The 17524-nt window shown below is 32.4% G+C and overlaps 1 protein-coding gene across 1 annotated transcript; it reads right to left on the reverse strand.

The window, feature by feature from the left end:
• Nucleotides 1-9145: 9145 nt before the first annotated feature.
• Nucleotides 9146-16943, reverse strand: LOC138307580 (retinal homeobox protein Rx1-like). Its single transcript, XM_069248381.1, has 4 exons — nucleotides 16697-16943; nucleotides 12571-13042; nucleotides 12204-12249; nucleotides 9146-10306 (listed from the first exon to the last, which is right to left on the reverse strand). The coding sequence occupies exons 1-4, from the start codon at nucleotides 16782-16784 to the stop codon at nucleotides 9794-9796; spliced, it is 1119 nt and encodes a 372-aa protein (XP_069104482.1). The 5' UTR covers nucleotides 16785-16943; the 3' UTR covers nucleotides 9146-9793.
• Nucleotides 16944-17524: the final 581 nt, after the last annotated feature.

A 17524-nucleotide genomic window follows, 5' to 3' on the forward strand; every position in this document is an offset into this window, starting at 1 on the left:
TATCAATGCTTATGATTAATTTTTTGAGACTTATTGAAAAATTAAAGAGTTTAAACATATGATTCCATTCATTTAAGCATTGATGTCCGTTCTTAATTTCATAAGGGTATGAAAGGAATTTTATTTGCAAACTGTGTGATATCAATACGGAACGCTGATGTCTTTATTGTGACGTAACGATGACGTCGGGTTTACTCGCCATTATCGATTTCTTTCTTCATAGAGTATTTAAAAAAAATCGGCCAATAAAAAAGTCGGATTTAGTATTAAGAAACAAAAAGTTTGCTTTGATGTAGCACAACATGATAAGCAAGATTTACCAATATACTATGACATAAAAAACAAATGATAATAAGCAAAGAAATCAATAAAAATATAGACTACCGTAATGATGTACTGCTTACTTGTAAATTAGTGAATATCAAAAATGTAACAATTGATTAATTAACAAACATACAAAAAAAGTAAACCATAATTCTTCCGTATCACTGTAACTTGTTGGGGAGACATATGCAGCTTCCATTTTTAATAATTAGAAAATAATTACTTCGCTTAAAAGACATATTACAATGTTTTTTAAGTATCTACAACTAAAACGTTTAAAACATGAATTATCCAAAGACATGATAAACAGGGGTCTCTGTATAATTAGCTCAAGGTCTATGAATAAAATGAAAAAAAAACAATTTTTCGGTCATTCTGGCGTCTTTAATTATCTATTCTACTAAATGCCTTATTACAACCTGTCGCAAATTGTTTACAGTAATTTTAGCAGGAAAAATCGCGATGTAAATCCACTTTAATATTCATTGTTGTTCTCTTTTTCCGTATCAAACCTTCATTGTGATCTAAACGCTGTATAATTGAGCGCCTATGAAATTCACAAACCGTGTCATTTCCCCTCCCACGGGGCTATCATAGAAAGTTTTAAACTGTTTAACGCAAAAATACACATTTTTATCATATTTGTAAAGCGTAAATAATTCTGTTTAGATAAATGGTTGCTAATTTACCTACAAACCTTGTTCGGAGATCGTTAAAGATTAACGCGTTTTAGATTCGGCGATGACAAGACTTCATTAATGGGTAATTTAACATTCATTGACTGATGTGTATGATAATGTCTCTATACTCTTGGTAGACTCGTAAAAGACTAATTATTTAGCACCTCTTACCGTATAAATATTTCAGGGCCGTGATAAGTTGATAAAGCAGTCGAGCGAGACGGCCGTTTCGTACCACAATGGAACAGTTCACAATGGGTTTCATATCCGTGTGAAGTCATCTTGGTACAACTAACGGACACTGCTTTATTCTTGTTTTACAGGAAAATGTTAAGTAAGACAAGAAATAAAGGATAAATCTGGTGATCATAATCTCATATTTTGAAAATATTATAAACCTGTAGTGCATAATAAGAAGAGGAATATGATATGTGCCATTTATGAAATGGAAAAACCCCTACAAAACCACCCTTTAAATATCTGTTAAACTCCATAGTTTACTATAAATCTTATTAATTTTCACCTAAATATAGAAATAAATGCAAATTTTGAACTTTAACTTTGTGAGATTTAAATGTTTTCAAACACACTGTACATCTCAACAAAAAGTATTAGACAATTAAATGATAATGCTGGCTTCGTTTGCTGATGTGTTAACAATTGAGTGGTTGGTAAAAGTCATGGCCCAGATAAAATATATGAGAATGACAGGCATGGGGGAATGCCTAACATTTATGTTTCAAGAAAACTACAAATGAACCAAAATGTCATCAGGTTATAATATGTATATTTAAAATAGATTAAAAAGCAAAAACAAACACGGAATTATTTCTCAAACGAAATAAAAATATAATTAATAGTATTACAGTCCATTTCACAGATATCTGCTTTGACGAAATAAAAATACTTGAAAATACATTACAAATATTTGCTTGGAGAATATACGAAGTCTTCCTTTTTGTTATGCACTACATGAAAAGGGCAAGAAAATCCTTTTTATAGCTTAACATACCTAGATGATCAATTAAAGGGGTTTAAATATTAATGTTTTGAAATATAGTCGGTTGTTTACAATAATGATTTTAATTTTTAATTTTAACAAAAATTACACTACCATAGGAGGGGTAAATTCATGAAATAATCACAAATTACATTTATCTTGTCTCGTTTGTATCTTTATACTTCTACCATACAATATTACTGTGTCGTAACTAATTTGGCGATCGTCAGACAAAGACGCTCATCTTCTAGCTTTGTGAATGATAGTATCTAAGGTAAAACAATTAAGGTATTTTATACTGCACACCACAATAAAGGTTGTTCCGTGTTTATACTCATAAAATAAATGATCACAAAAAGTAAATTCATCACTCATTTATGATCTTGAATATTATATATCGTATACTGTAGACACTATGATACTACCACAACAGGTGTCTTTGATTACGACTCAATAAAACACTGACGCTTAATTCAAATTTAATACAGGCAGCAATGTAAAGAAGGGCACGACCAGACAAACATTTTAATGTAAAATTTGTTAATTTGAGTAGCTTATTTCCGATATTTAGATAAGATTGAAAAAATTGTGTTATTGCATTTTCCTGAATTTGAGACGGTTTAGAATTTGAATCTAACATGCTTTGTGTTGACAGACATGGCCGATTTGACGATAAACATACCTTAATCGACAAGACATGAAGGAGACATATAAAATGTATTCATATATCAATATCATTCTATTACCTTCATTACAAATTAAATGAGACTTTTACTCGAGCTAATTAAGGCTACATCAATGTAATTGCCGCCGTCGATCAGGCTGAAGCAGTCTGCAAGGGAGTAATCATTATTTGATTTGTGCGTTAATTGATAACATTAATTGCCTCCGTGTTGCTAGTGATTGATCGTGTGTCGTAAAGTGGCCGAAGCTGTCCGTTGGTCAGTATGATGGCCGGACATAGAATCAGACAACTCATTAAGGGCGGTGTATGGTAGCCATAAGGTATATATAAACATTATTGGATTTAACATCAATTATTTACCGAGATTTCTCCCCCGACCTTTCCGGTAGCTTGTAGATGATCAGCTATACGATCTAACTCGGATTAACAAATACCTCAGTATCATTTACTTCACTTAGAGCCGGTTATTTTCGTGGGTCAAAGTTTTCCCGATATTCACATTTACAGAAAATATTTAATTCGAGCTATTTTTAAATTTCGTTGTGAATTAGGACCTATATCAATCAACCATTTATCATTATTTCACGGATTCAATTTTCGCGATCACAGCAATATCCCGCGAAATCTCGAAAATATCTTGGTCGACAACTGTAAACCGACTTTCTATCACGGCTGCCAAATTCCGCGGTATTTATTTCGAAATAATTTCGCGAAGATTATTATTCGCGGTTTCGAAATAGGATAGAAAGTCCTTTCAATATCAATATATATAGTATATGTATTTATTCGCGAAGATCAACTTTCGCGAATTTTTTTCTGATCGCAAAATTAGCGAAAGTAAAGAGCATGTGAAAGAAAGTTGGTTTCCAGTATACTGAATGACTTTAACTTTTAAATCACACTAAAACATAAACTTGTATACTCATAGTTTGTATATTACTAAAATAATATTTACGGAACCCACAATAAACACAATGAAGTCATTAATAGTTCTATATCTTTATAAGTAGCTACATTAAAAATGTTCTAAATCAACGATAAAAATAAAATGTGTATAGTATACATGTGGTATTATCCGCAATGCCTGTAAGTGTTGTTTTCATAGTAAACAGTGACACCAACTGCACACAACTAAGCAAAGTACCACCAAACAGGAAAATATCCAAAAAACGATTGTGTTAGATAATGTATTCAATACCCATATACAATAATGCGAGATGGCAATACTTCACGATACAGTATACAGTGTATAAGGAAATGTTGTATTACAGAGGATTTCTGTGTAACATGACATTTCTATTGTCTAGAAACAGTCACTGTTTCCGTGGTTACTGTGGAATCACGAATACAAAAAAGTCCCAATGTGTTCAATGCAGTAGTAGAATAGTTGTTAAAAATATTTTCGACCACAATATTGTTTGAAAGTTCTAACCACCAAAGAAAGAACCTACCAAAATGTCATGTTGTACAGTATTTGAAAATCAAAATTGTTATTTAACATTTTCTTTGTTTTAATAATAATATGATATAATTTATGATATCATATATAATTATAAATATACACATGTATATTAAAAAGGGAAAATAATTGTCATACAATTTGGTTTAAAATAATTGGAATACAAGTACGATTGAATGATGAATCTCTTTGTTGGATCAGGACGTATGTGTTTTATAAGTGGTTTTCATTCTTTGTCTCTAAAGGTCGAAATCTACATCCGTGATTGATAGAAGTATCCTTATCGACCATGAGAGTGTTGCGGTCTACCCTTCCTTTGGGTATCAAGGGCCTCTTGATTTTACATTAAACATAAAAATGATGTTCCAAATTGACTAATTGAAAAGCAAATTGAACTGAACGGAAGTAATTTCTTCTCGACATAACCCAAAAGGGATAACTGAGCTGCCAATTATGCCATAATAAGAATTTGATGGGCAGTAATGGTTGTATTGTCTTGTCTGCTCACTGGCAGCAGCTGCATCCGATAGCCGTCGGGGATTGGATCGCAAAGTGGCGGGAAATCTTATCATAGAATAGTTCGATACTCCTCTTGACAGACGAATAGCGCCGGTAAGAAAATTAATTACGATTTTTTCCCATTAGGAAGTAACTTACAAATCTGTTTGTTTCAATATGATTTTTGTTACATTATTTAATACCAATTAAATCTATTTTTTTTATTAGAAATTGTCTTCAATGCCTTCAGAATTAGAAATTGTACGAATAGGATCATTAATGGAGTGAATTTATAACATATGTTCAAGATAGTTTCCTTCTGCTAAGTAAATGGAAATATTAAATATTTGATGTAAGCGAATCGCACAGATTAAAGTTAAGTTTTAACATTCCTGGTAAACTTAAATTAAAGCATTTTGTTTGTTAATTGGTGTACTTCTGTCCATAGTATACCATGAGTTACGTGCGGCGAGTTCATGTTTAGGGAGACTGCGGTATGGTGGAATTGCGCCCTGTTCTTTGGTATTATGCTTATAACTTCTAATTTGTGTTGTAAATCAGAACCACTCCTTTGTTTGATAAGATCTCACTTTTTGTTCAAAAACACTTAATTCAAAATTGAGTAAATAAATAATATGTCAGACAAATATTAATTATCGTCACTACAAAGGAATATTTAAAAGAGACAAGAATATGTTATTTTCTGTGATTGATCATGCGTTTGTAAACATAAGGTATTAATTTCAATTTACGTGAAAGCTATAGCTAATCATTAACTCTTAAGGTGGGCGACGTTTTATTTCTTATTTCATCTTTTTTAGATTTAAAAACAGCAGATTTATAAATAAAAAAGAAAATAGAAAAAAACATACCTCATTTCAAGAGACAGATGATTTGGTCTGTATGCAGAGTTTAAGATGAATCACTAAATTGGAGCAAGAACGAGTGTCGATTATGAAATTTTGTTTGGAACAAGGTCCACGTCTGTAGTATTATCTCCGATGAATACAGCGCTTATTTCATGGACTATTAAACCTTCAGTATTGTACCTAACCTGGGCATCCGTTATGTTTTAAAAAAGCTCCGCATGTTACTCTTTATAACTTAACTTCTGCCATGCCAAAAAGAGATCGTTCTTAATATTGGGAACTTAAAATATGCATATCTTGGCTAATTTTAATCCTAAAACATTTTATGTAAATATATGGTTTACGTTTTATTACGTTTTTTGCTTCAATATTTCAAACGTACATATGAATCATGGGAATTCTTTTAATTTCATATTTTAAATGGAAGTAAAAAGTAAAAACTTTTCATTAACTTCGGAAAAATGTTTGTACGAAAAACCGATACTTCTTTAAAGGTATTCTATTAACAGCATGATATTACTTGCTCCTTGAAAAAAATTATGAAACGGTCTGTATCAACTATATTCCTTATGGGAACCAGTCATCTTATTATTCCCAAAGAGGATTTTAGTGTTTGTCTTTGTCCGTCTGTTCGGATGTTGCTTTTCAGACGACAACTTGAGAAAAGATTTATGGATTCATGCAATGTTAGCTTATGAAGAAATATAGCTTGATAGTGAAAATTGGTTCAAATGATATAGCCACTGTTACTAAAATTTATATTTAGGTCACTGTAATAAATTGTAGGGATCAACAGGAGGGGACATGTATTGTTTCAGCAATGTTCATTCTATGCTAGTTACAAGACAAACATGATAAAAGGTAGGGCTATTTTCTTAATCACTCGAAACAAACGTGCATCATTTCCATTTGGTGACTAGATGATAAGCAGCATTTTTAAGAAACAAATTTATTACGTGAGACAAAACTGTGAATGGCTTCGACGGTTACCGTAAGATGTTTTATCTATTCTTTGAGTTTGTTCGTCCATTTTGAGATATGATATGACCAATTTACAACAGATATCATCAGCATACTAGTCGGTTTCATCGACCGATCACTGAAGGACTAAAGTATATGTATATACTGACAGATGTTAAATGGTACCCTTGGCTAAACTTATATGTCTTAAACAACGACACTGTTTCATACCTGATTTATAGGTTGAAGGTGTATTAAATCTAGATTATCCAATTCAAAATTCATTGAATTCTAACTTCAAAATTAGCAGTAATTGTCGTTCGTATTTATTCTCTGGACCAGCCGCATTATCAGTTACTGATCACAAACCACAGTAGAATAATTCCACAGATTTCAAAGATTAAAACAGGGTTATCGAAATAAAATTGATGACCAGTGTGATTCCAGATGAATAATTAAAAATGATACTTCGAGAAGTCATTAATTCTGTCCACTCAATTACGGTACGGCAGGTGACTGTGTGGAAAATATCTTTATTAATCATATCAATAGACGAATATTAGTCAATTACCGACATCGCCGGCGGGCGGTCAATAGAACAGCCGGTGTTACAAGGTGTGGACGTACACGTCGGAAATTAGAGAGTGAATGGGTGGTCATGCATTATAAATGAAGCCTAAATCATTAGCTCATTACTACGAACAACCAATACCTAATGATTTAATCATTGAGCGCGTGCCCACGTGCCAAACGTTAGTACTTTAACATATTTTCAGATCTTTAAATTTTTCAGTAAATCTCGATTTTTCAATTATATTACATCAATGCTATTATAATAATGTGATATTACGAATTCCATCTACTGTAACTTACATTGATTTCAATCATTTTGTTACTTAAAACATAATATCATATGTGCAATGTGTTTAGATGATAAATTAAGAATGAACTTTAAAATAATATATGGCCAAGGTTCGTTTAACTTGTTTAACACAGACGACAGCTAATAAAAAAAAACATTAATAATGAACGGCCTACCATGTATACGATGCATTTTGCATCCTGTCAAGAATCCGAACAGGAAACCCAAGGCGATTATATCACACTTACATCTTGAACATCAGTTGGCCCAGCCATTATATGCTGTCGTTAGAAGCTGAAATCTACGCTCAGATTTATGTATCACATTTCAATGATTCAACATGAAAAATATTCAAATTAATCCTTATAATTCAATTTGTTAGAAAAAAACCTTCTAAATTCATTTACGGCCTTTTTCCCCTATAAAATCATTACGTCGTTGTATCGGTACAAACGATTACGTCATTATAATCCGTTGTGGGATGATACAACATTCGTAAGTAAATTCAGCGAATGATGTGTTAGTACTGTACAGACGAAAACTCGGATATGTTGTAATCGGTTAGCGTAAAAGGATTATTATTTCATCCGTAGCTTCGTTCCAAAATTAACGAGACACCTCATTGCCACTTTCCCTGCTGTATGATGAAGTGTATTGTTATTCAGACACACATATCTTTGTGTTCTTTAGATGATGGTGTAATGAGATAAAAATCACCATCTCCAATTATGGTGTAGATGGTGAAATAGTTCATTAATGACGTTATTGATTGTGTATATAAAATATCATCTTATCTCATTTCTATGTTGTATAATATACTAAATACATTTGACGACAAAATGTCATTAAATTGTCCTAAACTTGCCGTTGTGGTATCATTTTAGGGTGATACAGTTGAAAACAACGTACAAATGTACGCTAGTGTATATCAGAATAGGAAAAGTATGCCTTATTGTTAGATTGCACTCGAGTGAGTGAGTTTGAGTGGAAGTAAATGTATCAGGTAAATGTTCTGTACTGTATCTCTACGATGGCCGAAAGTGGCCGGACACATTTGAGTGATATTTTAGTCGTTTGTGTACATTGGTACACTTTTGCATGGTACACAAACGAAGTATATTTTATTCGTTTGTGTACCGCGGTACACTTTTGTATGGTACACAATCAAAGAAGATATCGTGGTGATGGTTCGATGTAAATATTCCACAATAACTGAAAGTCCGCCATTTTCTGTCTGAAGTATTGAAGCAATAGAATCTGAGATCGGGATGAGAAGTGGACAGGGATTTCTAAACCCTGGTGTAAGATTTTCCAAAATATTAAACTCGAGTTGAGAAATCCCTGTCCACTTGGCAAACCGATTTGAGATATCATTGGTCTGACTGCCTGTGATGACAATGAGACTAAAAATGAATCCGTCAAAACAAAGATCATGCTAAACAGCGATAGATGACAATTATTATTTTATATTTATTTTCGTATGATTCAATTCAATATATATGCCAGTTTTAATGTAAACAGAAAACATAATCCATGAAAAGTTGTATCGAAATCAAAACTGAAGTGAATGTCTGGAATTTGCATAATTTGATGATTCTATGTGCAGACCGTAAAAAATCCTTGATTACCGTGGTGTTTTACCTGATGTCTACAATAACACTGAACAGAATCTCGAGTCGGTCGACAAGGAACAGCGTTAAACATCAGCTGTATATCTCTCGTATACGGCTCAGAAAAGCCTCGGATAATATTACCTACGATATCAAGACCCTAATAAGATAAGATTTTGACAAATAACGAGTCCACATTTTTGATTTAAAAAGTTTAATTAGCAGGTCAGTATAACGAAACAATTTTTCTTAAAAATACATTAATTATTTAAAATGTACACATAAACTTATTGCACTTAAATCGGCGGTTTTGATAATGATGTATAAAAAAAGCAATTACTATTTGGGTATCAATTTCCGTAATTATCACCGGCGTTTAGATGGCCTCATAGACATCCGTATAACTCACGAATAAGGCCACCGGCAGGTCAATGTCTAATATGAATGAAAACACATACCCGGCAGCCTGCCACATGGCTACAATTAAACGTACATGTTGGTCATAATAAACTGTGCGTCAATAACAATGCTTGAAAGGTAACTTAGGTTACAAAATGGCACAACAATCAATACATTTCATGGCTAAAGCAAAATGAAAATTGAATGGATAATGACATGTAAAATATAAAGTGATTCATATATTCAAATATCAAGTTCCACTTGATAAAAATGCTAAAATATGTCAGTAATGTTCAACTCTGTGCACTCCCATAATTTATCTTTGTTGTCAGCAAATGTTTTGTCTGAATCCAACATTTAGGGAATAAATATGCACTGAGAAGTAAAAATACGTCTATTCGGTAAAAACATGACGATAAAAATATATAAATTAGACTATTGATTCTATCATGCACTCCCTTGACCTTCCACTCCGATCCTGACCTCGTGTTCACGTGCTTTCTTTCTTAATGCCACGATGCTTGATGTTCTCTGGTCACCGTCGATTATGCTGTGTTCAACCGGAAGTGTTATTGTGTCACGTGTTTTGGAATTCTGTGACGTCATTTGAGCAAACATCTGTTGGAATGACATCGTAGGAGGAGGGATATTAGAAGTTTTAGCGTTGGGATACATTACACCGCGGAAGGCTACATTATATAAACCGGGTGGTGACAATGTCGGACCAGCACAGATGTTACGAGCACTTGTAGGGAACACAAAATGACCGTCGTTCCTTTGGTATAGCTGAGATTCATACGCCCTCATTAACAATTCGGTGTAGCTCTGCTGGGGTGAGACGATAGATCGGGGGGACAATGTGGCGGGACTGGTGTAACCTCCATAAGGACTGAACGGATGGCCCTGAGGGCCAACTTTCTCCTTCTTTCTCCATTTGGCGCGTCTGTTTTGAAACCATACCTGCAAAGATATAAAAATAAACTTTCATGAAACACAACAGAAAAGATGCAAAATACAGAAGAAATTCTAAATTAAACTAAAAGCAGAAGAAATATTATAAAAATATGCTACAGTAGATAAGTAAAAAGACACTTAAGAAAAAACTATTAGGCGTACCATTGAGATATTTTGTTATTCAATATAAAAACCAGGGTTTGGGACAATTTCTAGATTTATAAATACATTACCAACAAATGATTATTTTACAAATTGGTTGTCACACAATTAACATTCATTTGCATTCTCGCAAACCTACTTCATTTTTCCTAAATAAGGATATTTGCTTTACGCCGGAATCCATCTTTAAATAAAATTGTTATTTTTAATATGATATGGTATTCTAATAACTTCTGTCTATATGTATACTGTACTCTATATTGAAAATATTAAAATTTATAATTTAGATGTTTATTATATTATTTTTAATAATCATCGTGTTTTCGATTTCATTCTGATTCATATACCTTAACCTTGAGGCAAGAAAGTATTTGAACAACAAAAATAAGATTTTTTAAATAACATATTTTTGGTATCTGTCCGCGGATGTTTGCAGTATAAGTTAACCGTTAGACTGAAGTGTTTAATATGATTTTCTAGTATTTGCAGGGAAAGTAAAAAATATTCAAATTTCATTTCTATGTTTGGAATACCGCCACCCACCTACCAAACTATTTATAGTGCGTTTTACCTATCAATTAACGCGGATAACATATATCAACACACACTTATATTAAATTTTATTCATATTATCTATTCTTATAAAAACTACATGTTTGCGTTTGAATTTGACAGAATCACCAAGTCATTTCAGGATATAAGGGCCGGTTGGATTGAATATCACATTAGCATATTTAAAGTGGCATATGACATGTTTGCTCAGTCGTATCCATTTCTCGTCAATTTGCTCGACCCGATTTGATAATACCGCAATTACACCCAATTAGTTACCACTGATAAATATCTAATTTTTTCAAGCCTCCTCCACCAGATTGAAGTGGTGAGCAATTTAATACAAGTGTTGATGCTGTCTATCACGGCGGTGAGCTGTGTATCCCCTTATTGATCCCTGCGTGCCTGATTAAATAGATTCCTGATCTCACACCCAGCCTGTGTACACGACTCCATCAGGGTCACTTGAGATTGAGAAATGTCCGCTCAAACAAACCAGACCATCGCTCGCTATCGAATATCAGAGTGATGTCAGATTGCTTTTAAAATTAGGACAACTTAATAGTTTGAGAAAGATATTGGCTAAATTATTTGATAAACGTAGATATCTATTTGACCAGGTGGGTCACATAAGCACTATAAGGAATAATCTATCATAAATTGAATATCCACGGTTCTTTTCTGTCATATTTCATAGCATTGAAATTGCATTACGTAAATGTATTATTTTTTGACATGTACATTAAATGGGAATAGCGCAAAAGAGCGAAATATCGTATCTGGATTGAGAGACAAATACACGAGCCCACAGATATATTGAAATGGATCTTTGATGATGTTTAAAAATCTGAAATCTGTTTAAATTATTGTTATGAAAATATAAGAGCTACAGACTTTTTATTATATAGTAAATCGTGTAGGAACGACTTTTTTAATTTTTGAAAATACTCATTCAATATTGGGGTCAGTAATCCTTAAAGAATTTTTGTAAACCAACTGACGTTCGCGTAGAAATAATTTCGCATTTCCGTACTTGCTTGATGGATTTTCTCTGCGATTAATGTTCTCGATATGCAAAGAATGCGAAATGCTCAAATGTTAATAGCACACGAAAAATAATCTTTTTACAGTAGGTGAATTGGCTTGAAGTAGGGAATGTTTTGTAAGCTTCACTTCAACTGTCACTCACCTGTACTCTGGCTTCGGTTAGGTCTATCCGCATGGCCAATTCTTCCCTAAAACAGACAAAGGTAATGCTATATAGCCAGGTAGATAAGGTAGATATATACCCTAATGAATAATAAAATGATATGTTTTTGGTTGCGTATCTATCAATACCCTAGATGAAGTAATTATGTAGGTGAGGAAATGTTCCTGATGACTTCATGTGCGTTTTTCTTCGTCTTTCTGTTGAAGTTTAGTATTTTACCATAAATTCAATTTCGTCAATGCGTGGGGGGTGTAAAAGAATGGCATGTAATGGATAACACATACACTTAATTATGCAAAAATGTTCTATAAAAAGATAAGCAAACCAGCCTTTGCGTAATATTTACCTCATAAAAACATCCGGATAATGCGTTTTCTGAAAAGCTCTTTCGAGTTCCTCCAACTGAAAACTTGTGAATGTGGTCCTGTACCTTCTCTGCTTCCGTTTCCCATAATCCTCCATTTCGCGATCATCTAAACCGGAAGGAGCACGACCACCATGATAGTTATTACGAGTATTGAGTTCTCCAAGCATGTTGTACGAATGAAGAAAAGGTTCCGAATCCCCACCATCTGCACTTGTGACGTCATCAGAAGCTGACGTCATACTTTTAGCGTCATGATTATCAGGACTCAAGTCACTCCTCTCCTGCCCAGAAAAATCCACTAGACATTTAGCTGAGGGAGGGCACGGGATCTTTAATGGGGATATCACAGCTCGGGGAAGTCCTTTCTCGTCACCAGGTGATGTATCCATCTCGTAGTTTAGTGACGTCATGCTGGTCGTTAACTTACATTCTTGTGTCTCGGAAATAACATCTGTAATTAATAAATATCGCAAGGATATTCTTTTTGCAACAAGTATGTACTTGAATTATTGGTAGCAGAAAAATAAAATCTGGTCCTTACATTTTAATTGTAAATAAAATACTCCATGACAAAAAAAAACAATTCAAAAGCATAATTTAAATTAATAATTATAAAAATAAGGATACATGTACAGGAATCATTTCAAAAACTAATTACTTATTTATAAACTAAATTGTTTGAATATAATCCTGTTTGTTTATGTATTCTTCCACGAAGGACTACTTTAACAGAGATTTTTTTATGATTAATTAATAGCAAACTTATACAAAAAAACGCCAAAAAAACCCTATTGTTTACTGTTATCAACTGGCAGTCATAATGATTATAGATGTGAATGAATGAAACACAAAATACAAATGTATTTGATATCGCAATGTTGATTAATAAGCCATAGAATTTATTTTTGTCTATGAAAAGATACCTGAATTTATTTTATTAAATAGGACTATTCCAAAACACAGGAAAACCAATTATTTCATTACTTTCTCCAAGAAACACGCGAAAAAGATTAGTCACCATGTCTAAATTATAATGAAGACAGACATAAGGAACCTAAATTCAAAGAAATTTGATATTTTCGATAAGGGACAAATTAGATTTCTGTTATGAAATTTCAAAATAGAAATTATTACATGTGGCTATTCTGACCTGCGTTCAAACGAATTGAATTGTGATCATAACATAGAGATTTTAATTACCAAACGAAAACAAATAATTAAGACACAGGAATAACATTCTTTTCATCTGGTCATTTATACAATTCCTTTCAATAAAATAATAATCGAATAATATTCGATTTAAATCTTACGTAAAATATTCAGATCGAAATCCTAATTGTACAACAAACAAATCGTTTAAGGAAAGCGTTTCTAATAATCAATAAACAGAATTTCTGGCGTTTCTTTGCCGCAATAGTCTTAGTTAATAAACTCTAATTAAAGAAAATGTTTATTCAAAGCCGTGGGTGTCCTTACATAATAACATCTAGATTTTATAATAGTCCTGGTAATCAATATACATCAACTATTCACAGTTAGGCTAGAATTCACCGCTATGTGGGAATGTCAACAAAACATCAAAGGCCTGTACCTATTAATGGTAATGTTGACAACTTTCATTTTATAAGCTAAATAAATTATGATTACAAATACAAATCAAATTGTAAGGATAATACGATACAAATTATTGGACTAATGGTCAACATTCTCTATCGATAAAAATAATTCAAAGGCTTTACTAGCTACCTATGTACGTAAGTCCTCGGAGTATAGCATGGTGGTTTCATTCTTATACCGGTAGTTCTTTTCATTTTGAAGTTTGTACAGTGGAAACAATATAAGGATACCGATATACATTGGTATTAGATAGAAAATAATAAAATCGTGAAACAAGTTAAGATTAGTATGAAATAAACTTTATAAACATATAGATAAAATATGTTATTCGCAAGTAAATATTTCTAGCATTTATTCGCGTAACTGAAACCCGTTTACCTTCACGCCTATTACTGATATACTTTGCTCATTGATATTTCAGAATAGATGTTCACTTTCTTTTCCAACACGTTATCTTAACTTTTATATTGCATGTTGAGAGAAATAATGTCCTTAGGATGTATAAAAATTGAAATATTATTAGACAGTGATCTTACAGGTGTTAAAACACAATAATTGGCAAACCATGATGATACTACATGTACAATAACATACACTGTAAACCAATATTCTTTCGCGGCTATTAAAGTTCGCGATTTTCATTTCAAAACAAGCTGACGAAAATAATTATTCCTGGATTTAACAATTGAATGTTAATTCCTGTCAATATTGATGATGTAGATATTAATTCGCGCAGATAAACTTTCGCGAATTTACTTGGCGACATAAGCGAGAGTAAATCGCACGCGAGTGTGTTTCCGGTATTAGTTAATTGCAGTCAGACAACAAACTACATGTAATTGGTTACTGATGCAATTTGCAGGAACAATATATGATATTTTAGTGTTAACTTTACCTTTTCTAATCAAGAACAAATTTAAAATGTGTTCATAATTAGGAAAAAGAGAGAACCAAAAGTTATACAAACGTCTTGAAAAAAATGGTATGTTTATGTCATTACATAAATTAAGTTAACAATACAAAATCTATATGTAATGAAAACATGTAGACGAACACGTTGTGTTAGTGTTATTTCGGACTGAGGAAGGCCCTATAGTGGCTGAATATATATTCCATAGAAATGATTTTGATTTTACTTTCAATTTATTTTGGCCTTATATTTCGGATTATTAATATACAATATACTAGCTTTATACCGTTTTACCTCATTATGATATGTAATTTCAAATATAGATGATTTGAACGAATAGATAAAACTTGAATCAAATACAGAATCAAGAAAGTAGATGTATCACAATGGATTTCTTGTGTAACAATGCTACGTTTAACATAATGTAAAACTCAATTTCAGTTTAACATGGTTCATTTCCCCCCGTTGTTCCACTTCGAACTTTATGAGTTAAACAAAAATCTTGTAGAAACGAAGTACTTGGTGAGTGTTTAAACTTGAAAATGGAGAAACCCCTCCCACGTATTTAAGTGTTTACTTTTAAAATTAGGTTGTTTTCCTTCTGTATTCGTAGATTTCCGAAGTAAAGAGCAAATAAAAGTATTTCTGAGAGGTTTAATGTGTACAGACACCTGGCATGCTACTAATATCATAGCCTAAGCATGTCAATTGTTTATTGTTCATGTTTTAAAAATAATTGTTAGATAAGGTGAAAAATGCTTGGACAACTTTTATTATACGATTATTATTGGATTTTTCAAAGGCAAAGCCAGGTGTGCAAAGGAGATAAACACCATACGAATATCTAATGTAATTTTGAATATTTTATTTCCATTTCATATATCGATTGTCATTAACACTAATTATATAATACTGCAATGAAATATGTATCAATAAAAAGTAAGCATTTCGGAATTCAACCTATTTCAATACCCTGTTCAAATTTGTATTCAGAAGCAACTACTGTTAACTTGATGCTATGGATTTTTTTCTTAATTATCTCCTGAAAATGACACCTGTTTTCATTATTCGTTCTTTTATGTTTTTTTTTTTTTTTTTTTTTTTTTTTTTTTTGCTACTACGTATTATGTGCATTCAAATGTATTGAATAGTGCTTATGTTCACATGTCAAACACATTTTGAAATGAAAGATTATACTCTACTCAGAATACATAGCTACCTTAATGAAACCCTTGTCTTAAATTTATAAAATTAGTTTTTGCTTAATAAATTATCTCCTTTCATTGATTTCTCTTGATACATATCACGATTGATATGTTTTATTTGTTTATCTTTTCATTTAGATTACATGATTGATTTATCCCAGGCTCATGGGTCATCTCCTATCATTGTACATGCGACAGGTGTTAGATAATCATCCGTATAAGGTAGTGTTATTGTACCTTTCAGACTCAAAGAAAATTCGGAAAGCTTTGATATACTGAATGAGCAATCAAAATAATACTAATGTAAACAAAATTAAATGAAAACAACTATTAAACGTAAAAAGCAGGTTCATAATAATAAGCATATGCTCACCACTTTTCGAAGAAGGTTTATCTTTCTTACTCTTTCCAATCAAACTGTCAATATCATACGAAGATTTGCGTCGCACACATAGATCCATGTTTCACGTAGATATCTTCCTCGAAAATGCGAATTTTCTTTTCTTTGCAGCAGTAGGTTCCAACGATTCAATGAAATACAGATATAAGTCAATTTATTCCATTTCAATATGAACATAAAAATTGGAACGTGAGCACGTGCGAACGTACTGTGCGAGTGCATATACCGGCTGGTACCGTTGTAATGTCAGGGAACCTGGTACAGGTGGCATTTAATATTGAATTAAATATAAAAACATTGAAAAATAAAACAATGTGTCAATTTCACGGCACGAGGCCATAGGTTCGTCTCCGGACCAATCAAATTCCATCCTGATTGATTCCACCAACCCCGGAACATGTGCCGTCTAAGATCAATCGTGTGTTGCAAATAAAATCGACATTTAGCGCGTGCCATTCTTCTTAACCACGCCCCATTCACTGAGCTAATAAATATTGAATGGAATTACTAATCTATACACATTAGAAAATTTACTATGTTGTTAGTGGCGTTAATTTGTAAGGGTGCTATTGTGACCTATAATCGTGCCATAACCAGCTAAAAGAAGCGTTAGTGAATATTCTTATTTGAAACAATTTGATACAGAATACATAACAATATACAGATAGTGCGAGTAAAACCCAGTGCAATTAATTTGTCTTGCTTCCTTAATATTGCCTATTTATATATATTTTTTCATTTTTTATCCGACCAAGATTAACCATTAAGTGTATATCATTATACATTTGGTTTTTAACCTTG

The sequence above is a fragment of the Argopecten irradians genome, chromosome 14 (assembly GCF_041381155.1).
Source record: "Argopecten irradians isolate NY chromosome 14, Ai_NY, whole genome shotgun sequence".
Lineage (NCBI taxonomy): Eukaryota > Metazoa > Mollusca > Bivalvia > Pectinida > Pectinidae > Argopecten > Argopecten irradians.

Coding starts and splice junctions, on each gene's coding strand:
- LOC138307580 (XM_069248381.1), bottom strand. CDS start 16,784: ATGGATCTATGTGTGCGACGCAAATCTTCGTATGATATTGACAGTTTG. Junction 13,043..16,696: donor TAAACCTTCTTCGAAAAGTG/GTGAGCATATGC, acceptor TATTAATTACAG/ATGTTATTTCCGAGACACAA. Junction 10,307..12,203: donor TAACCGAAGCCAGAGTACAG/GTGAGTGACAGT, acceptor ATATCTTTGCAG/GTATGGTTTCAAAACAGACG.